Source organism: Argiope bruennichi, chromosome 7 (assembly GCF_947563725.1).
Source record: "Argiope bruennichi chromosome 7, qqArgBrue1.1, whole genome shotgun sequence".
Lineage (NCBI taxonomy): Eukaryota > Metazoa > Arthropoda > Arachnida > Araneae > Araneidae > Argiope > Argiope bruennichi.
The window spans coordinates 82,365,494-82,389,410 of record NC_079157.1 but is presented as its reverse complement, the minus strand read 5'-3'; the positions used below and the strand labels follow the sequence as shown (position 1 = coordinate 82,389,410).

Sequence of the window (23,917 nt, the reverse complement as noted above, 5' to 3'; positions counted from 1 at the left end):
TGATTTTTAACAACATATTATTAAATTGTTGCCCTGAAATTGAAACCGTTTTCAATGTTTCATCAAATGTTTAATGACGTGATTTTTTTTCCATTGTTGAAGAAAAGTCTGTTTATTATCTGTGTAGTTTACAAGGCAAATAAGAAATTTAAATCGCAATATCACAAAATTTAGAAACTATTTGAGCTTCCAGTTTCCTATAGCACTAGGACATCTTAGGACACGATTACGTTAGAAACATTCACACACAGTACAAACAGAGGAGGGATTAAGCTATTAACCAATTAAATGCTTCGACGTATATATGTACGTCAATTCAAATCTTCCTTTTGGCGCAATCAACGTGCAGTTTTTTAATCTAATAAAAATGGAATCTTATTCGCTTTATTGCGATTTTTTCTCAAACTAGTACATAACCACGTGCATTGCGTTCGACGTGTATGTGTGGCATCGCTTCGCTTTAAAAAGGGGGTCTCGAGGGACATTCAAAAATAAATTATCGGTTAACAAATTAAAATAACAGATTATTGTAAAATAAATAAGATTTTGATGAGCATTTCGTTTAATATTATTCACAATATGGGGAATAAAAATATTTCGTTGAAGAAATTATTTGGATCAAGTTATGCAAAAGAGATTCATTTGAAACTAAAGACAACTAAAGACTACATGACCGGTGAATTGGCTGGTCACCAAAGGCAACTAGCATTTAATAAACGAGAAAATGCATCAGAAGTGGTCATTCTGAAACTTTCTCGCATGCTCTCTAATAAAGTACTTGTGCCGTGTATTAAGCTTATACCATGGACAAACAATAATAACGAAAGCGCATACTAGGATGCGATCTTTGATGATTAATTGCAGGGATTCTGTTAATACACAAGTGTTAAAATAGGAATGTATATTTTGGATGCCTTCTTTCGACCCAATAAAAATTAAAACTTGACCCCGAACTGCAATTGTCAAAAAACCACAAACTAAATTTCATATATTTCTGTCTTAGTGTTTTTGACCTATCGCGTTTACCTGCTTGTGAAAGTGTAGACCGTCAGGCTGCACTTAGTTGAAATTTTTAATTGAATTTACTTTAGTTGAACTTTTTTTAGTTGAATTTGCATTAGTTGAATTTACTTTCAAATTTGATACTTATTCACACTTTAGCTATTAAAACTGTTTCCCAATTTTTTTTTTTTCCATTCTGATTTTTTCCTTTCGGAATTACCATATTAAATTATCGTATTCATGCTTTAGCTGTTGAATCTGTTTTCCAAATTTTTCCCAATTGGATATTTTTTGTTTAGGAATTACCATATTAACTTATATACGGGCACAATTTTACCCATCTAGCTCAAAGCATTTTTGAATTATCGAATTCACTGGCATAGCGATATTAATTCCAAAAATGTATTTTTTCGACTCAGGGTGGTCTGAAACATGAAAATTTGTCAAAATCTCGATTTCAAAATTTTTTTTTTAAAAAATCAGTACTCTTTTTCTTTATATACTTCATATACGAGAAAATAAGAATCACCAAAATCAGAAATCAAAATTTTAATTAAAACTATCAACAATAGGGAAACATAATAAACCCGAATGGCCCCCCTCCCCACCATTATCTTAAATATTTTACCGCCGGTTAAATTCCGGCATGTTGTTAATATTACATCTGTCATTTCAGCTGCGAATGCAAAACAGCATTGCAAAAGTACAGGTATTCGTCCCCAGTTAATCTTCTTCAACCATCTAGAATGAGTGATGTAGTTTCAAACAAAAATTATTCAACTGGTATTTCATGAAAATACTCACCTGTTTGTTCAGCCGTCCCAATTCTTATCTCTTCATTCCGCAGCACAAATTTTGTTCTCATTCGCGATATTTACTTGAAAGACGAAGAATAAACACAGACGACTTTCGTATTTCGAATCTTTTTCTTTAGCTGAAGATCCACCCTTTTCCAATAGCAGGAGAAGGGAATAAATATACAAATAAGCGTAATCTCGGAAGATGTAACTTCTTTTTTCTTGAAGATTCACGAATCTTTCTGGCGTATTATTCCTTGTCAGTAGATCGACGATTGTGGTTTGTTATCTGTGTAAAGGTTTCTTCGGATATCGATGTGAAGCCATTTCGAAAGTGAAAATAGATACTCGTGGGTAGTTTATCAATTTGTGATAACAAACGATGTACACGGGATTCTCATATAATTGAACACTCAAAATGAGTCAAAAATATGTTATTGCGTCATGTATCCGATAAATAATCCTATATAACGCTTACAATAAATTTAACATCATCATTAATTTTTTACTTACTCGTATACCTACGTAGTATAGAAAAGGTAAAGTGAATTCGAACTGGAGATTTTGACGATTCTTCACGTTTTATACCTCCCTGAGTTCGAGAAACACATTTTTGGAAAAGGTATTCTGTCTGTCTATCTGTAACAAAGATAACTCAAACACGATTTAAGATAAACGGATGAAATTTGGTATACGGGTTTAAAACCAAATTTGCATCAAATTTTAAGTCCGTCTGTCTGAGTATAAACATGATAACTACAAAACGAAGAGAGCTTGTGACAGAATTGGGATTAGTGAGGATAGAACCTGGGACCTTGTGATTCGCAGCCCAGTAACATGACCATTATACAAAAGCAATTGCTCTTATAGCGTAGCTGTTAACTGGCTTTTAAGCTTTCTCCACAGACTCTCCCTCCAGTGAGTCGAACGATATGACTGTTGAGTGGCGATGTTTTAGCTGTTGAATCTAATGCGCCTGTACCCATTTGAGTAGCGCCAAGCGTTATGGCGAGCGTGTGTGGGTGAGTGGTCGCTGATGCTGTTGCTGTGTCATGTGAGTCTGATGAGTTTGCGATGCTGTGGGTAGATTTCGCCACAACAGCTGTAAGAAAGTTGAAGGATCACGTCCGGGTCACCAATGTGGCGGATTGCGATGCGCGAGGATAGAACCTCGGACCTTGTTGTTCCCAGCCCAGTAACATGACCATTATACAAAAGCAATTGCTCGAGTAGCGTAGCTGTTAACTGGCTTATAAGCTTTCACCACAAGCTAAATCGATAAAATCCGGTACACAGATACAAGATATAGTACACAGAAGTCTGTCTGTCCGGCTGATCGAAATAAATTAACACACGAAAACTAAAAAAGGAAGAAAGCCAGATAGATAAAACTATCTATCTCTATATATATCTAGATAGATAAAGATTTAACATTGATAATGCAAATATTTATCAAATTTTAAGCTAAATCCAATAAAGAGTTGATCGTCTATTGGTCTGTACTCTTTGGTTGAACTGATGACTTAAATTTTAAATTTGATACGTGACTTTGTGACCACAATTGTAATACTAAATCAAATTTTGGTTTCAATCAGATGGTAAGTCAGCCATCTGACTCTCCGACCCGCCACGAAGGCACACGGATTTAAATCATAAAACTGAATGACCGGACCGCAGCAACAGCAACGCTGGCGGGAACTGTGGTTGAGTCCTAAGGGCCATCACCGGTCACGGTACAACCCTCCCCGAAGGAAGTACGTTCCGTCATCGATGGGAGGAGTCAGATCCCCCACCTATTTGTGTACCCTCCAGGGTGGCGAGATCCAACCACCATGCCAGAAGCATCTCATCCTCATTTCGAGGTGCCCCCCCTCCCGTGAGTTACCAATCAGATGGTAAAAACGCGCCCGAAACATGAATTCGACTATCGCATACAATTAATTGCGTGCCATAGAATAACCGCTAAAAACTCGCCAAGAATCTTACAAAAGATTCAGTAAAAATGCTAAATCCATGTCAGAGGTTAATAATTTTTAAGTATTGTTCGCCAACCCATCCAAGGCATTCTCTGTCTTAACTAAGGTCTTTAATATTTCGTGGGGTGTAAGGGGTAACACCTTTATTAGAGAGCGTTGACATTAACATTACGGTTTGTTTTAAAAATGATGATGTCGTGCCCACGTTACCACGGAAAGGGGGTGCAGTAGCTTCTGAGGGTAAATATCCCTGAGCACCCGAGGGCAGAAGTCTGACTTCTAGCTCATATGAAGATGAAACTCACACATTCGCTTGCACAACCCCTTTTCACAGGGGGGGAACATTCACACACCTCACAGATAGAACAAGAACCATGTCCGCACCAGGATTCGAACCCGGGATATCCAGATCAGATGCGCTACCCCTATGCAAGGACGCCGGCTGTTTTAAAAATTGTTTTCAAATATAAAATAATTTTTTATAAGAGAGGTACTGAAACCAAGTTTCTTGAAGGTAATCTACTACTAAATATTTTTTTTTTATTTCTAATTGTCGTAATATATGTTTGCTAAGAATTGCTTGTATAGATATTAAGCGAAAAGAAATGAGACATACCAGTTTTGGGAAAAAAATGGAGTCCCGTAGCTCACATTGAGGACATATATGGAATTTAATACCACTCTGACTTTCTCATGCAGCAATTCAATCAAGTCATCGAAGTCCACTTGTTGCCTATGTAGAAGCTTTAGAGGATTTTGATTCGCTGTCACTTCGAATGCGAAAGTTTCTCCGAATAGAATGGTTTATCAAAATATTGGAGATAACAGATATCAAGTATTACAAAAACTGCAGCAATACATTTCAATATTACATTATACTTATAAAAACACCCAAGTGGGTTGTTAAATGGTTAGCACAAAAATGAAAGATGACTGAATTTTAGTGGATAATCTTTAAGCAAAAAGTATACATCTTTGTCAATTTCCAATGCAATTCGTCAAAGAATAGATAGTTTTTTTATTATTTTCTCATATACGAAGCATACCCGAGAAAGTATTGTAAGTGTGAAAAAGATTCGAATTAGAGATTTTGGTAATGTGTCTTCCTATTGTCCGACAAACACATTTTTGTCTATATGTATATTTTGGTATATGGTCTTCACACCAAATTTGTAAATTTCTATCAAATTGTAAATAAAATCCATTCAGACGAAGTGGTTGTCATGTTTTCCGAATACACGATAACCACAAAACTTAAAGAATTAAACGTATAACATTTAATACTCAGATTTAACATTTATAATATAGATCCTTTCAAATTTAGAACCAACTCTGTGAAGCGGTCGGTTGTCTGTCAATTTGCACTCTGACATGCATTTAAACTTGATAACTTAAAAGCAAGTTGACTTAAATCAGTGAAATTTGATATGTAACTACTTCTGATTGGTGTTCTGTGACTCCATTATAATTTTACGTAAAATTTTAGTTTCAAGCGGCTGTAAAAATGTTTCTCAAAACATATATTCGGATTTTTGGTACTTTTGCATTAACCTCATGTCAATATTAATCGTCAAAGATAGCATATTAAATTCAGTAAAAAATCTAGAATGATGCGACAAACAGATCTTTTATGACTATTGTTTACTAATGTTAGTTAGGTAATACACAAGTAAAGATTTTCTTTAATGTACTACAAAGTATGCTTTCGTTCTTCCTTACTAGAAGAATTTTACAAATAGCAATCCATATAATTAATATAAATATCAAATTCAAATAACCAGTCCTACAGCCTTAACGACAGATCCGATTCCGCTGATTTTCATATCATATAAAAGCTCATGACACCTAGATATGTCACCAGTTGTCGTTTGTCTACCACCATCTTTCATTTTCAAAGAAAAATTTTTAAACACTTCATTACTGTATACTCTATTTGGGGAAAAATCACGACAGAATCCCCAACCCCAATTATTGAACAGATTTCGCCAATTTTTATTTCATTTGAAAGTGAATCACCTTTATACATTTTAAATGGTCGCTTGTCTCTCTACGCCCTTAATTGCGGAAAGATATCACAAAATAAAACTTTGGCAGAATCTTCAGTCTCAACAATTAAAGTGATTTCACCCATCTGCTTATTAATTTATTTTTTAATTAACACTAATAGCAAACCCCCGAGAATGTCCCAATTTATTGATCAAATATAATTTAGAATAGGATTTACGTTTGGAGTCATAAGATGCAGTTTATCAAAATTGGTTAATATTACTAAATTAATGCTATTGATATGGAGGGAGTAGCTGGTCGCTGAAGACGGATAGTATGATATAATTAATAAACAATCACGGTCTGTTCGATATGAGTCATAAAAATACAGTTTACAAGTTTAGAAACATTATCAATATTTTTTTCCCTGGAATGTTCCAAATACATGCAATAACAATGTATCCATGAGTTAAAAAAAATGTCTCAAGAATTTTGTTCACATGAAGGTCGAATGAGGGAATTAATAAATCTTTCATTTCATTGACATCAAGTGAACAGCTTGTCAAAATCAGTATTATTCTATTTAAGAACAATAAGTTTATGAGGAAAAAAAAATCTGAAAATTTTTTAATAAAGAATAATAGTAAATAATTATAATAATTTGCTGAAATTCTTCTAATTCTTTCCGTCTCTTGTTGGCAATAATATGACAAAATAAAACAGCCTTCGACAAAAAAAAAAAAAAAAAAAAAAAAAAAAAAATCCTTCTACTTTATGACACGTGCAACATTTTCTTCTTATAAATAATGCAAACTGGGCCATTCTAAATTGAAAAGCATGAACAAGATTATTATTAGAACAATAAAGATTCCAAGCTCCAATTAAAGAAAGCCATGGAAAAAAAGGAGTGATAAAAAAAAGTTTGATACAAATTATATCACGTGATTTATAAGTGGATATAATTATCTAGTTTTACTCCGTCCGAATTTCGTGCATCAGACTGTAAACAAAAAATGTTTTGTGATTGGTCAAAAGTTAATTGCAAGAAAATCCTTGTAATTAAAAATAAAATAAAAGAAATCAAAAGATTTAACAGATTTCTGGATTCTTTAAAGAATGTAAATGTTTTGAATTATTTATTAAAAAAACATTTGCAATGTCATTTTTTGAAAACGATTGTTTAAAAAAAATGCATAAAATGAGAGACCTTTTTTTATTATTGTAAAACAAAATTATGCTTTTAGATTTAAAACTAGGTTAAAATAACCGCCTATACAAACTACTTACTGTTAATAATAAAAACGAAAGTATGCATGTCATTTGAGCTAGAATTGTCAAATTTAGCCTTATGCTAAATACCTTGAATGAAGAAATTGTGCACATCAAGGCCATATTTAAGAATAATTATTATAAATTAAAATGATATGAGAATGTTTGGCATTTTGTAGCACTAGCAACTGAAAATAGAATCGCTAAAATGATATTACATCAATTTAAAATTCAAAATATTAATGTTTTAATGATTCCAATTTAGATATTTTATAATTTACTATTTTTTTAAAAAAAATCCTACAATATTTGTGATTTTTCTTTGCATTTTTATCACGAAATCAAATTGAAATTATCGTTTTATCAAATTCTTTAATCACATCTTTGTTTTATGGGATTCTTTAATCACAGTTTTAAAAAGAAATTACCTTTTTCTTTGACATTATCTTCCTTTTCACTTGCTCTTTTATTTCGAAAATCACATATCTAACAATATACATGGGTAATAATGTAATGTTTAAGACATTTTACTTTTTTATATCATTTCAACTAAAATGTTTAGGTTTTCTTTTTTATTTCAGTATTTTAAAATCTGAAATGCATCCAGTTGACTTATGGTAGTTTTTAAATGTTAGAAACTCGACATTGTTAACATATCTAATACTCTATTATATAAATTGAATTATATAGCATTTTTTATTTTTCCTTGAAGTTCAAATTTTGGGAGATATAATAAACTTTTAATTAAGATTGCTTATGATATAAAAATCAGAACAGATATGAGACTGTTAAACTTCCTTAAATGTCTAACATAATCGGTAATTCCTAGTAACTTATTCAATGAAATTTAAATAGCATGAGTAGTAAAAGAGATATAAATTATCGGATATACAATTTATAAAATATAAAGAGAACAATTTGGCTGCCAAAAGGATTTAGCGCATAATTTAATTTCATTTAACTCTAAAAATATATAGGGTAATCTAACAGTTTTAATTAAAAAGTTACTCAAAATAACTTTAATCATATATTCTAAATATATTACAAATTCAAAAAGTTTCTATACAATTCATATCTAATAATGATAACAAACAGTAATTCTTTTAATATATATATATACTAAACAATATTAATTGATTAGACAAGGTTTAAGAACTTAGAAGAACTGAAATATTCATTAAAGTTTTAATATAAAAGGAATAATTATAATACAAAAGAAGAAAAATAATGTAGCTAATTTTAATAAAATATTTAAACACTCTTTTTTATTGAACTGTAGTTTTGTTGTATTTTAATTATATTCCGCTCATTAATTTATAATCCATCTTTATAAATAGCACGGAATTTTGAAATATTTTTTTAAAAAATTCATTGCATGATGGGTAACAGATATGGAATCAAAATTGGTTTAAACTGATAGATTAATCAATTATCAAGCTTTGAAAATACTGAAGTAATGCATTTTCATCACAAATGAAGAAAAGATGAGAACTTTATCAAATGCAGGGAGAGAAAATTCAATTACGATAATTTATCTTTGCAAAAATATAACAAATCAAGAGAGTAAAGCTGAATAATTATTTCAAACAACAAAATAAATTTTCATATAATTACTATAGCAATTCAAAATGTAAAATGAATTCCCGTTTTGAATTGCTGTGGTGCCCTTTAACATGGAACACGTGAGCACAAAATCAATTTGATTTTATAAATAAATCACCTTCTTAAATAAAAATAAACGAGTAATTAGAGGATAGTATAAAAAGCTGAAAATTTTACAATTAAATATTATGAAAATGTATATTATTATTTCAAATTGTTGATTCGTATGACATATTAAAATAGCAGACGATTTTTTTGCTTTATCATTTTGCAACGCAGTTAAAGAACAATGCTATGATTATTTTGATAAAAGAGACATTTATAAATCGAAAAATTATGAGGTTTAAGGATGTAACTAGGTAAAATATCTAAATTTACAAAATTCTTCTTTTAAATCAAAGAAATTTCATTCAGATGTTTCATTTATTTCACAAAAGAACATACTAAAGCGAAATAAAAGAGATAATAGCATGTTATAGCGGGAAAATAATAATTAAATTTTCCGCCAATTTTGTTATTAACTGGTTCGAAAACTTAACTTCATTTTTTTAATAATCATTTCGTTCGCTTTTGAATTTAAAAATGCTTCTTTAATAAGAAATCTTTTGAAGCAATGTTCTAAACGTACTCATTAAATCCACCTTAATTTTTTCAAATCAACGAAAATGAATGCGAAGAATTTGTATTCAAGTATTCGAACTTTTGTCTCCGATTTCAGGAAGGTTAACATCACGTATTCCATTAAAGAACAAATCTCAACCAGTTTTGAACATTTTAATTTAGTCAATGTCATCTTCAAAACGGACTCGTGTTCTGTGAAATGTTTTCTTAATTCTTTAGTAGCGCAACAACTTAACTTGAAATGGGGGCACAATTATGCCATGTAAACGCACCTGTTTTGCAGAAACAATGAGACTGCATCCAGTTTATCATGATTATGAGTTTTTTTAAGGAACTCAAGGGCAGTCAAAAATATAAACGGAATACCATTTCTTTCCTGTTTCGTATTAACTTCTGAGGGTAGGCTATTGAGTGCAAGTCCTTGAATCAGACTTTGATAGCAATTTCTCCATCGCAATTTATGCTATATTAAAGGAAAATATGAGAATATCGAACAAATCAGCGTTTGCATTTTTCATATTTCGGGCAAAGGAAAACAGCTGTTTAAAAATAAAACTGTTGCCATTGAATCTTAACAATAGCTAGACAGAATTTATATAAACAAATTATTCATTGAAAGTAATCCGATATCACATATAATTTCATATCTTCTTTATACCATATTGCAGGAAAAAGTGAGAAAATCGAGCAAATCATTTACCTTTTACGTATTTCAGAGAAGAGGAAAACAGCTGTTTAAAAATAAAGTATGTTGCCTTCAAATCTTCACAATCCTTAGGTCGAGTTAAAAATGAATAAATCTGCCATTGAAAGTAATCCGAGCTTATCTATTTTTTATTTCTTCATAAAGAGGGAAAAATCAGATATATAAAACTGAGCATAGAATTTGTAAAAAAGTTCAGTCATAAAAGTTGTAAAAGTTTATTATAAGTTATTTATTACTTATTTTTCTTCAAAAAGCAGAGATTCTAAATTTTACTATTTTTTAAAAAAAAATTTAATTTAGTTGGAAGATAACAAAATTCTAAACTACCATTAAAACTGAAAATTTTATGAAAATTTCCATAAAATATTATTCAGAAACCAAGTCGTTCCTCATAGTTACAAGGAAAATATTTTAGGAAAAAAGGATTTGTTTATAATTAGTTTTTAGAATATTTTGTTAAATTCTAAGTAGAAGTATGTTTGACTGCTCAAAAATCGTTCGCTGAATTTGATTTTTTAGTAGTATCATCTCGATCAATATCTCGATAATTTTAATATTAGTTACATTAGGGTTTTATGCAGATCAAAAAAGTCAGATTCAATCCATTATATATTTATTTTGTAAATCTAAAGAAAACTGGAATAAGTAAAACCAGTTATAATTTATTTTTTCTTTTGTTTTAAAATAAAATAATTTGAGATTATTTTTAAATATAACGAAAGAATTTGACTAAAATTTGTATTTTAAATCCTAAAACTTGTGTTTTAAATTGCCTGTTTAAAACTCTCTTTCAAAACATTTTTCATGCAATTTTTAAAATGCAACACTAACAATAGCAAAAAGAAACTCCACATTTCTTTTAAAGCCCTAATTGTTTTCCAAAAGATAAATGTCCTTTTTTTCCTCCAATATCTGTGCTCTACTTTTCTATTTCGTTCCAAGAAAAAAAATAAAGATGTTTTATTTTATGTCTTTAATGGAACGTATTGATTTCTTTTAATGTTACACGAAATGAACATTCTGTCGAAAAAGATAAAGACAACGGCTTTGATACACGATAAAAAGAAATTAGCATTTACGGTATGTTTTCCTCATACTTTATTATAATGCAATTTTTGCAAACAGATTTCAGCTTTCAGGAATTGCAAACTTTAAATGAATAAATAAGGGGGGGGGGAATCAAATAAGCAACTGTTCAAAGTCTGAAAACGAAGCATATGTTTTTACAAAAAAGAAAAAAAACAACAAAAAAAACAACTAAAGATCTATTGAAAGAGCAACAAAAAAAATAGCAGTATTTTTTATTTCTTTGCTTTTGCCGAATAAATTCTAGACAACATGTCCATATTTATTATTATTGTTTCAGGCATTATAGTGTTTCTGTTTTTGTTATAAGAACTGTCTGAAAATCATGCAGCATATAAATAGGAATTGCTCATGTAGTATTTATTGAGTGAGATCATTTTGTATACACATTTTATGTACAAACATGATGGAAACTTGGGAAACGAGGTCGACGTTGTTATTCTCTTCAACTAGCTTTTTTTTTTCATTTTTTATTTCACCTTACTGTTATATCATATTCTAACCTTTCAAAGTCATCTCTTCCATTGCAAATAATAAAGTTTTTGTTAATAAGATTGTGTTAAGTTAAATTCAAAAATCAAATGATGAATCTTAAGAACATTTAAGAACAAATTTAATGATGATCTTAAGAACATTTATTGAATCTATTTTTTCCCCTTTTCTTTTCATTCAATTTTTGAAATAATATTTGATCATTAGTTTGTTCACCGGGATTAATGGATGCTAAAAATTTCGATTAAATATTTCATGCAATTTCTTGTCAATGGCATCTTCAGAAAAAGAAAAGCTTCATAATTTTTTAAAGCTTCAAATTTTGATAAACATGTGACTCGTACTTTTGAATGAAGCTTTGGATCATTTTGGTCACTGTGCTTTGCATCTTCTTAAATTTCTATTATTTTCCCCTATATTTGAATTTTAATTAGCAACTGAATTTTAATTTATATAATAACTTTGAGGGCGAAACTAAACATTTATATATTTATATTATATATATGTATATAAAAAATTTATATTAATTATTTAGCTAAGTTTGGTAATTTACATATCTCAGGGGAGTATTCATTAAAAAAATATAACTAAAAAGATGTGTTGAAACTAAGTTTCTAGCTAAAAGAAAGGTAATACACTTTTATACATCTAATTATATCATGGGAAAGATCAGCAATGTTTAAAAATGAACGCACTGAAAAAAGTTTTTAACCATCGCTTAGTTGCAAAGTTAAAACTTAAGATTAAATAAATTAAAATTTTGTTAATAAGATATGTTACAAAAATTCAAAAATTTCATCAAAAGCATAATTTAAATATAAATTTACTCAAGATAGAAAAATTTTTCCTTCATATTTTAATCTCAAAAAGGGACTAAAGCCAAAAAGAAATATCAGTAGTAACAATGAAAATAATTTCAGATTCAGTTTAACAACGAAATATCTCTGTCTCTACAATTAATAAAGATCTCTCTACAAAAACTACTCTGTCTCTACAAATAATAAATATGAATGTCTCTCTGTGTGTGTTGACTCGCTACAGCCCAGATTGTTTGAACTAAAGCTAACAAATTTAGCACTGTTATATCTTGAAGGGTGCGAATGTGCACTTAAAAGAGTTTCTTCCCTTCAAAATTTTAATTAAAATTTCAAGCAATTACAAAATAAGCTGAATTTTGGAATTTTATAGCGATAATTTCAAAAAAAAAGTTGCACAAAAATTAATTTTATATCGTTTCCAAATTTAAAATAATGCCTTTTCGATGACAAAAATTTAACAAAAGTTTGCAAATTTTTACTGAATTTAAAAAAATTTTTCAAAATATCTTTTGTTTAATTTCAACAATAGATTACAATTGTTACCCTAAAATTCAAACCATTTTCATGATTTCATCAAATGTACTATCGTGTAATTTTTCTCCATTATTAAAAGCTAAATAAGGAAGAATTTTTTTTTTAAATATCTGTACAGTTTACAAGAAGAACAAAAAGTTAATTTACAATACCCTTAAATTAGAAGGTAGATGGAATACATATTTACATTTATAATGGCGACATGATGTCTCCATAAGCGAAATTCATGTGCACAATGAACAGAACATTTGTACTTTGGCTTTAATGTGTGATATTTTGACGGTCATGAAGGTATATTTAAGCGATTTAACTGAAATTAAATATAACCTATACCTCCGGGAAACCATATAGTCCGCTAAGGTTACGAGTATTGCGACAAGTGACGGAGACGCAACATGAAGTGACTTCACTTCAAATTTCACAAAAGAATAACTTAAAATATTATAATTCTTCTGTCCACTGTATTCCAGATATTTCATAACTAACAGCGGAAAGGGTCTTGAAATTTGCTCGTGTAATTACAGTACACTCCCGATTATCCGCGGAATTGGGTGGCGCGGCCGCCGAAGATAACAAAAATCGCGGATAATCCGAAAAAAGCTAAAAACGGGTATAGCAAAAGAGAAAATAGTCATTCCAACTTTGAAAAATCGTTTTATGTACAATAAAACGTAAAATAAATATAACGCTTAATATTTTAGTATATCACTCAAAACTAACCTAAAATGCATTTTGTTAAAGAAAACATAAAAATGCTTTGTATTTACGAGAGGCGTCAAGAATACACAGAAAAATTAATACATATGTACTGTTTTAATACTGTAATGTATTATGTAATTACAAAAGCATAACTGTAAAACTGCACCTTTTTAAAAAAATCAGTCAAAAAAAAAAAAAAAAAAAAACTTTATGCGGCAGGCGCGGATAATCGGGAGTCTACTGTACTAATAAAGGTGTTGTCTGGACTTGTACAAAATCGTAAACAAGAAACAACTCTAGACAAAGAGTGCACTAAATCCCGCATGTGAACTTTTTATATTTCGTAGTACAGAAAAGAAAACAAAATATGTATTTTGAATGCCCTTTTTTTAACAGATTGAAGCAGAAATTTGACACGTAAGTACAATTTTAATAATCAGTTTACATAACAAATTTCATTTATCATGTTTACTTATATGAGAATGTGCAGATAGACAGGCAGTTATGCTCTTAAAGAAATGGATACAAAATTTAGTTCAAATATATAATTAATATATCAAAATTGTGTACTAAATTTTATTTACCTTGCTATTTGTATTTTGTAGTTACTGTGTACTCTAACCGAGAGATAGTCAAAGTTTGTGTGAATGTGTTTCGTTCAAAATTCGATACAAATCTATTAACTTGTTTTAAAAATCTCATATCAAATTTAATTCTTCTAGCACTCTCTTATTAAAGATTCGCCAAAACATCGAGTCAAATTAATTTGGCAGATTACAGTACACATACGGAATCTACTTTGCATATTCCATACTCCAGAAATTTAAATTAGTCAAATGAAATTAATTTTGAAGCAAGAAAATTATTTGTAATTTATAAAAGTATACTTTTAGTCCTAGCTGCAAATATGTCCAAACAGAAAACTTCCCATTTTTACTTTATACATTCTGTGTTTTGTAGTTACTGTTTTATACTGTGCTTTATAGTTACAATTTCCTTTGAATTTTAATAATATATTTGTATATAATAAAATCCACGAGACCTTCATTTCATAATTGAAATGAAGGTTGAATTTTGTTTTTGAATCCATTTTTTGGAAAGTTACACTGATTTTTATATTTGCAATTATATACGTTTCAATTGCTATTTTGCATCTCTAAAAGCTATTTTTTTAAATTCTTTTCTTTGGCAGAATTTTCTTACGAAAAACCTCATGAAATAAAATCTAATGCATATTTTTTGTTCAAATTTGGTAAATAGTATTTTAATATGTTCTGCAGTTCCTGAGTTAGTGAATGTTTCTAAATGATCTATTCATTTAGAAACATTCTAGTGTTGTTTTAATGTTTCAAAATACGAAAAAAAGGGAAAATTTCGTGTTATTTAACATTCTGACTTCAATATTTAAATATTAGATAACAATACAGCTTATTTTTTAGTTCAGGAACTTGGTAATACAATTCTTAAACTATCTGTGAAATTTTAAACAAATTATTTGATAAACTTATATGATATATGAATTAAAACTTTTGCTTTATACATCTTTTTAGCCAAAAACGCCTCCTTTTTTTAATTGATATATTTTGGTTTCATGCAGGTTTCTTTCAATCTTTTTTATGCAAAAATTCGAAAATATAATTATTTAAAAGTGTTTATAAAAATTAATCCCGGACGTAATCGCATACTTTTTTAGATTTACCATCATTTTATATTTTTAAAATATATATAAGTAGAAAGAATTAAATGTTTCTTTATCATTAGAGATAATTTTTATGGCGGCATGTATATAGATAAGAAATTAAGGTCAGAGTAATGAAAGAATTTATTACTTAATTGATATTGAAAATTGTATGATTATATTTGAATATATAATAGTAGTTGCTAATAATTTATTACAAGATCAAAGTTTCATCATTATATTGTTGAAAGCTCATTGAAAAAATGAAATGGATTTCCTTACAGACTGAAATATAAAAATTAATTATTAAATAAAAATTAATTATATTAAATCAAAAATTAGCCTTTAATTAATCTAAACTTCCCATATAGTAAGGGCTCTCCAAGCATATACTTTACATAACGGGAAAAAAAGGCCGGGATAACATGGTTGGTAGGGTATTAGACTCGCATCTCTTAGTGTGTGAGTTCAAAGCCCACCGGCTGAAGACTCTCCGTGTGTGTGGTGACTGGAGCACGTATAAATCAGTCGTGGTGACAAAGTCCTCCAAGTCGAGTGTAATACCGCTGGGGATAGTGGTTCAAGGGTGATCGTTTTCTGATTCATGTCTAAATTACGATCTGAGGATGAGTGAATGAAATGCATGAATGAAGTCCGCCCTGTAAAAAGCTTTGTGACGCGTGTGTAGCTAAGTCGTACGCTTGACCCTAGTTAGAGCTACCGAAAAAACAAGAAACATTCACTCGGCTTGAATCGCTAACAGATAACTGTCAGCGGGCTTGTAAAGTACCATAGGTCACAACAAACATAACAGAAATAGTATCCATAAGTATTTATTTAAGATGAATATTTAACTCTGTTACTTCAGACCTCTTTTTCTCTTCAAATAATAGATGAATTGCATAATAATAAAAATAAATAGCGTTAAAGCTCCTATAAGTCTAAAATATTTTTTTCAGAAATATGGATATCATAATAAAATCATAAAAGCCCGAAGTTATGTGAATTGCTTTTTTATGTTATTCATTTCTTTTGATTATAATTTCCTTTCTTTTAATATTTTTAACCCCTCCTGCTATTCTACTTTTAATTAAAAATTGTGATTTATACATTTTAAAATATTAATTAAAAGAGTGTTTATAGAAACTTTTATTTTTATTATTTTCTAACTTCGATATAATCCTTAATCTATTAATATAAGCATTTTGGAATTTTCTAATAATTTTTTTTTTCAAATTCATTAGCAGAAGGTGTTTCTCGTATGAAATGAACAAGGTTAATTAAAAACCATTCGATTAACTGATATTAAAATTCTACAAAAATTAAATATTACATGTTGTCTAAAATCTACAATTTTACGAAGTTTTAGAGCCGTAGTACATCAGGAGATAAAGGAAGAATTAGTTACAAAATTTCACATTTACAAACTTGAAAGAAGTCAAGCGAAATAAATAAGTGCAAAAATACATACCTTTGTAGACGAATCATGTGATCTGTAATTTCAGTCGAAAAAAGATGGCATAGGTACACGAATTCTTTTAACTGTTAGGTTATGGAAGTTAATTGCTTTGTGTCAACTTTGTTGTCATTACTGTAACTATTTTCACTTGTATATCCCATTGCATTTTTTGAAAACATTTCGTAAAGAACAAGCATGCAGTGTTTCAATTGAGACGGGAATAAAGGCCATTAAGCAGATTAATAGAGCAATCTGCATAAAGCAAGAAAGAGTAAGTAATTATGTTAAAAATTTGATGAATGCATATGAGAACAGTTGAAAATTTTTAGTTCATGATAAAGTTTGCTGAAATATTAAATATAATGTTATTAGTGTTAACTATATAATTAATTAATTAATTAATTAGTCATTAACTAATATTCTAAATAATGAATAAAGAGCTAAATAAATTTTAACTGCTCTTTATAATTAATATAAAACATATTCTATATTTATTTTATCTTTATATCTTATATTTATTATATTTTATTATATTTATATCTTATTTATCTTATTATCTTAGAGATATATTTGAATTTCTATCCTTAATATTAATAAGGATGAATTTGCCTGTGCGTGCATTGATGCTGTGCAAGCCAAAATGTTTTCACTTAGAATTACCAAATTTTGCAAAAACATATCCAAAAGAGTGGAATTGGACATAGAGTTATTTTTTGAAATTGTAATTAATAAAAAATTAACCAAATATCGAGGGGTTTTTTTCATCATAGTTACGAAAAATTGTTCAATTTAATTTTAAATGAATTCCAGTGGAATTTTTTCTTAGATTTTAAAAGATATTTTTAAAAATAATTTTTAATAATTTTAAGCAACAAATTTCATAACAGCATTGAAATTCAAACCATTTTCATTCTTTCATTAAATATTTAATCGCATTGTTTTTTTGTTTTTTTTCATTTGCTGAAAGCTAAGGAAAGAGAAAGATTCTGCTTACTATCTGCACAGTTTTCATGAGAATTTAGAAGGAATAATTACATTCGTGCAATAGACAACGAGAAATTTGAAATAGATTATTCAGAAACAAAATTTTAATGGTAGTATGATGTCATGAAACTCGACTCCATTAAGAAGGCTTATGGTGCCCAATAACAGAATAAGATAGGAGTTAATAAAATAGCCGGGCTATAATATCTGTCATAATATATCTAAAAATATTTTATTGATGGAATCAAGTATCTCAAATTTTGCATAAGATATTTAATTGAAATTAAACACAACCAATATTCCTAACGAAAAAGTTGGCCCCCCAAAGGTGGCAAATATCTCATTAAACAGATAATCTTATTGTTATAAACCTTTCTGTCAATTGACATTGCTGAAGAAAGATTTGGGCTTAAAACTGGATTTTAAAGTCATTTTTGAATTTTTTAGTGTAAAAATCTCGGATGAATTCGTAGATGGACCTTCCTGCCCAAAAGGGGGGGGGTGAAGGGTAGAAATTTTCATTTCTCTAAAACTTCCTTAATATTGAAGACAGAAAAATAATTCAAATTAGCGCATTATTAGGACGAACAACTTGTATTTTGAGTTTTTCGATAGTTGCAATTGCTTCGAAGTTAGAGTCTAAAAAGTGATTTTCTAACAATAATTTTGTCTTATTCTAACATCAGCATTTTATGTTGCCAGTTTTGGAAAAAGAATGAAATAAAACATCTGCTTTTCTTTCATTTCCATAGTTAAAAAACGATTAAATGCATGTGGATTAAAGATTAAAAACCTAAATAAAACTAATTAAATAAGAATTAAATTAAATTAATAAAATAAAATAAAATAAATAAAATTACATTGAATTAATTGAATAAAATAAAATAAAATAAATAAAATTACATTGAATTAATTGAATAAAATAAAATAAAATAAATAAAATTACATTGAATTAATTGAATAAAATTAAATAAAAATTAATAAATAAAATTAAAACTAATTAAATAAAATAAAGAGAAAAAAGATCTAATGGCAATATTATTTAAAAATGATCAGCTTAAAAATTTCTAGAAGCTGCGTGTTTTTTTAATTCTTCCTCCATTTTTTTTAAAAACTGAATCTTATTATTCCTGAGTTTTTGTTAATTTGATGATGCTTTAGTTTGGTGTCTGTCGCATTACTGAGAGTATACTGTATTAAAAAATACCATAATAATAAAAGACAGCCATTATGGTTTTAATCCACGTTTGGATGCTTTTATTAACCGCATAAATCGTGATTAATTACCCAAAAATATCATGTTAGTCGTTATGTTCTATGTTCGTTATGACTATGTTCGTTAAAGGCATGTCGTTAAGCCAAAAGTTTGCAATGACATGCAATTAATGTACAAATGCCAAGAAATTTTTTGAAAAAAATGTTGATAAATTTCTTTTTAATCTAATGAATAATTATAATGAAATATTTAAATTCGCATGAGATAAGATCCAATATTAAATAAGAAAAGCAGACGAATATTTTCCTCCAACATATATGAAATATTAAACAATATATTCGTACTTTCTACCATAAAACGTTATTTATTTTATTTAAGCGAAAAAACAATATTTGCAAACGATAATTATTTTCTTCAAATGTATTTAAAACGCAGAGATAAATTTTCAGTTGTTACCGATTAATACAAACTTTTAGCTTCACAGCTTTTCAATAATATAAACTTAATAAGAAATTTAGATTTGTATATTATTTTTGTATTTTGAGTTATTTGTACTATGATATTATTTATGTTACAATAAATACTGAATTTTTCGATAACAATATAAGCATTATCTATTCAATATGTAATATTTTATTTTTACTTTATCGTGTACGAAGTATAGAAAAGGTAATGTCAAAAAGTTCAAGCTCGAGATTTTGATGAAACTCTATCGGACGTCTCTGAGACCGAAAAACATATTTTTGACATTATGGTTGTCTGTCAATCCGTCTGTCTGTGACAAAGATAAGTCAAGAAAATTTTGAAATAGAAAATGATATTTCATATATGGTCTTTTCACCAAATTTGTAGATTCTCATCAACTAGCGAGAAAAATCTACTTGAAGGAAGTCTCTTTGAGTACACATGGACTCAATAATTACAAAACGCAAAGAACTATGTAAATAAAATTTGGTACATAGGTTTAGCATCTAAAATAGAGTTCCGTATCACATTTGGAACAAATTCTTTCGAGCGGTTGATCATCTGTCGGTTCGTAATTTTTTCATGACAGCAAATGCGATAATTCATAAACCAAAGACTTAAATCAATGGAATTCATTATATATTTTTGAAACTACAATTGTAGTTCCTTTTCAAATACTTTTGTGTGATTCGGTCTGCAAAATGATGTTCAAAATACGTATTCTCAAAATAGATTCAGTAGAAATGGTAGATTCATGCCAACGATATGTACTTTGTAACTATCGCTGAATCTGTAATTTGTAACTACTTTGCATGGCGTTAGTGAGCGCCATTAAAGGTATTCGTGACCTAAATTAAAGGCCACAGTTTTTATCTGGAGAGAGGGGTGGGGATTAATTGGAGGATATTAGAGAAATGTTTAGGGAAAAGCATTCTCTTTAGTTTTTGTCTAAGGAATGAAAGAAACATGATGAAAAGCAATCTACCTTTTCCTTCCAGCTTGCCGAATGGAATTATTTTAGTTATATTTTTCCCAAATTTAATGATTTAACACAGTATGTCATTAATAAATCTACCAGAATCCAAACGTAGAAGCGATTAGTATTAATTTGCTTTTCTCATTTATAAGCTATACAAAAAGAAAATATGGAACTTGACAAAAAAAGTTAGAACACAACAGCTTGATAATTTTTATGTTTTAGATTTCCTTGAATTCGAAAATTCAGTATTTAAAATGCATGTCTGTGAACACAAATAATTAAAAAAATAAGATGTTATAATTTTTGATATGCATATCTTAACACGAAAGCTGCATATTTGTATATAAATTTGGACCAAAGTCATCGAAAGTTTTTCTATCCATACAAACCCGAATACTTACAGACCAGCGAGGCAAATATTGAGAAAATATCCGTCCTTTTTTTAAAAAGACACTTGTTTGACTTAAAATTAAAGAATGATTTATTTAAAAAAAAATTTATCCACAGAAACAGTCATTTCTCCATCTTTCGTACATTAAACGAATTCCGTGAAGAAAAAGGTTTGATTGTTTAGAGGTAATCCAGCTGTGAAGCCACTTTTTGACATTTGAGTGGATACTGAACCGCTCACCAGTGCATATAGTGAAACAAGTAGTAGTCTGTAGGAGCAATATCTGGTGAATATTACAGGTTGGGAAACACATCCCAATGAAATAAATTTGACGTTTCATTCACTGGTTTGGTAACATGTTAGCAAGTTTATAATGAACGTTTCTTCTTCAAGTGTTGTTCTAATTGATTAATTGTTACTTGTATCACTCACCATTGGTGGTTTGCATCCAAATTAGATTTAGATTCATTTGTTTTTTGTTTTTTTTGCATTTTTCTTTGCTCTTTGCCATATATATTGAAATAATCATATTTAAATTTCTGATACTACTCTGCAAACTGTATGCGATGGGGCATGCCCACCATAAATGTCCAATAGCAACCAATGTGTTTTTGCTGCAGTTTTCTTTATAATAAAATGATTTAACTTAACCTCTCCCCCCAAAATGCTGTTTATTTGGCACAAAACGGCATCGTTTATTCATTGTCGCTTTTTAATTCCCCTCAGCATATTTAATCCAAACAAGAATTTCTATTTCTTAACTGGCAACTATTCAGTTCCTAATACACTCAAGTGCGTATCAAATGTGTCTCTGAAACTCTGTTTTTATTGAATTTTCTTAATTTATGTTCATTATCTTTCTATGCTTAATCGATAAATAAGTTACTTTTATTACTGCTTATATCAAATTAAAATGTTGTGTTACCTAGAAGAATTATTTATCTTCACGGGTATAAAAGATCCCATTTGAAAATGTTTGATTCAATTATGCACTTACACAAAAGGAAACTTAATCAACAATTATTTTAAAAAATGGTTAGAAAACAAAACAAAAAAAAATCAAATAAATTAATGGAAAGATATATAAACAGGATGCAATTCTTTACATCGGCGACAATTCTATACCCACGAAGCCCTTTTTAGTAGTTTTGGTATTTATGGAATGCAATGAGACAAATTTCAAATAATCTAAGATAATATATCTTTCATATGAAATTCTTCCGATTTAGCTTAATTAACCAGAGAAGATCTTTTATTGAATTAAAAAAAATATTTATACTTTACAAAGTTTTTGCATTTTTTTTCTTAGCTAGAAAATACAAAATGACTTGAAATCCTATAGTTTCAGATATTACAAATTGATTGCAAATCAAGTAATATTATCACACAAATGAAAAAAAATTCTTAAACAAAATAAATTGACAAATTATCTTATAAGCTAACATATGCATCAATAATTTATAAATTTATGTCACAGCCAAGGAAATTATTACTTTTATGTTTAAATAATAATCAGCTGTACTTCGTTTAATGGAAATAGAATGCATATGAAAATATCGAAAAAGACTGTTATAATAACCTTGCTAAGTAGATCCTTATTAACAATTAGGCATATTTTATGTAAGTATATATTGGCAACTTGGTATATATATAGTATATATTGGCCTTGGTATATATAGTACTTGGTATATATAGTAAAGTATATATTGGCCAAAAATATAAACGAAAGCACAAAATGATTTAGAAATTTGTATAAATTAGCTCACAGGTGGGCGGTGCGATGCAATAAGATACAAATAGATAGAAAAAAAAATGTATAATTTTTAAAATATTTTCCAATTAAATTGTTTTAAAATATGTGGGGATTTATTACAAATATTATAATTCTAAATTATTTCTGACTTTCTGATTGCTTTCAGAATTTTTTAAATGGGATACCAGCCACCTCTTATATACTATTACGTCAATGATTTTGGCCCAAGCCGATTGGTTTCCGACTTCAAAAGAATAAGAGGGTTCTGGAAGGACATAAATTCTTTTAGCGGAAGAAGCATAAAATAAGTCCACGTGAGGAAAACTATTTGATTTTTTCGTCCTCCAGATGACTTAAACCCTCCCTCGAAAAATCTTGGAAACACCATTTATCGGTTGGAAAAAAATAGAAGAAATACAAGTTTATTATGCCACACTAAGTGAAAAGCACTCTGCAGGTATCTCAAACTTTCATTCCCCGATCTGTTAAGTGCTTGTAACTCATCAAGGCTTTGTATAGGCACCGATATTTGGTGATTTCAGTTTATTTTATTGCAAGCCGTATATTCCCAAATACACCGCTTTACGTGAAACACTCTAAACTTATCTGTGACTCTATCATCCCATCTCTGTTTATTGGTTAAGGTCAGGTGTAAAATGTTCTGTAAATTTATTACACTTTAAAACATTCGCAACCTATTTTAATTACTCAATCTCTGCCCTGGTCCACTTAGATAATTAAGCGAGAGGGATTGTTAATGATCACATTTTTGGCACCTGGATGCCAACTTTAAAAGGAAATAAAACGTAAAAGAAAAGATAAGAAACGTATAAAAAAGAGGAAAAATTGGAAATTCGCAACATAGGTCGCAGAAGGTTGAATTTTATTATTTAGGTTTTTCATCGATTTGGGTTGGAAAAAGAAAAGAGATTTTATTTCTTTTAATGGGGAATGCTCTAAATATAAATACTCTTTAATATTCTTGACATTTCTTTGGGATATGCCAAAACAGATACTAAAAACGGCAGCTATTTAAAGACAAATAAATGCAGCGGCAAGGTTTGGCACACCTACTTTTACCTGATAGAAACTGTGCCGTTATATGTGAAAAGTCGCTTTAAAATTATTCGATATTAAAGGAGAGAACTTCTGAAGGTTTTGCTTATATAGCTGAAGGACATATAACGGCTTAACTTATTGCTTATATAGCTGAAGAACATAAATTCGATTCATAAATGACATTTTATATCTTCTGTAATTGTATCTTAGATAAAAAAAAGAAAAAAAAATTGCAAGATTTGCGGTGCATGTGGCAACAAAGAAAATACTTTGTTTTAGCTTTCTCAGTACATCTGATGGTTTATTTAATAAAGTAATGCTCTTTTAATGCCTTGACTTAAAATA

The 23,917-nt window shown here is 29.0% G+C and overlaps 1 protein-coding gene across 8 annotated transcripts in view; it reads right to left on the bottom strand.

Annotated features, from left to right (window-relative positions):
- LOC129976229 (phospholipid-transporting ATPase IA-like) overlaps window positions 1-23,917 on the bottom strand; it is a 175,404-nt gene that overhangs the window by 69,213 nt on the left and 82,274 nt on the right. Inside the window, exon 1 of one of the 8 annotated variants that reach the window (XR_008785104.1) lies at window positions 1,807-1,982. The exons of 4 other annotated variants lie outside the window; for them this stretch is intronic. Coding sequence is in view for 1 of the 4 variants with exons in the window: in XM_056089691.1 (XP_055945666.1) it covers window positions 1,807-1,867 (61 nt within the window). In the remaining 3 variants the exon portion in view is untranslated. Of the gene's footprint in view, window positions 1-1,806; window positions 1,983-4,391; window positions 4,456-23,917 lie in introns of those variants that run through there. 3 more of the 8 variants (XM_056089699.1, XM_056089691.1, XM_056089698.1) reach the window with 3 other exon arrangements.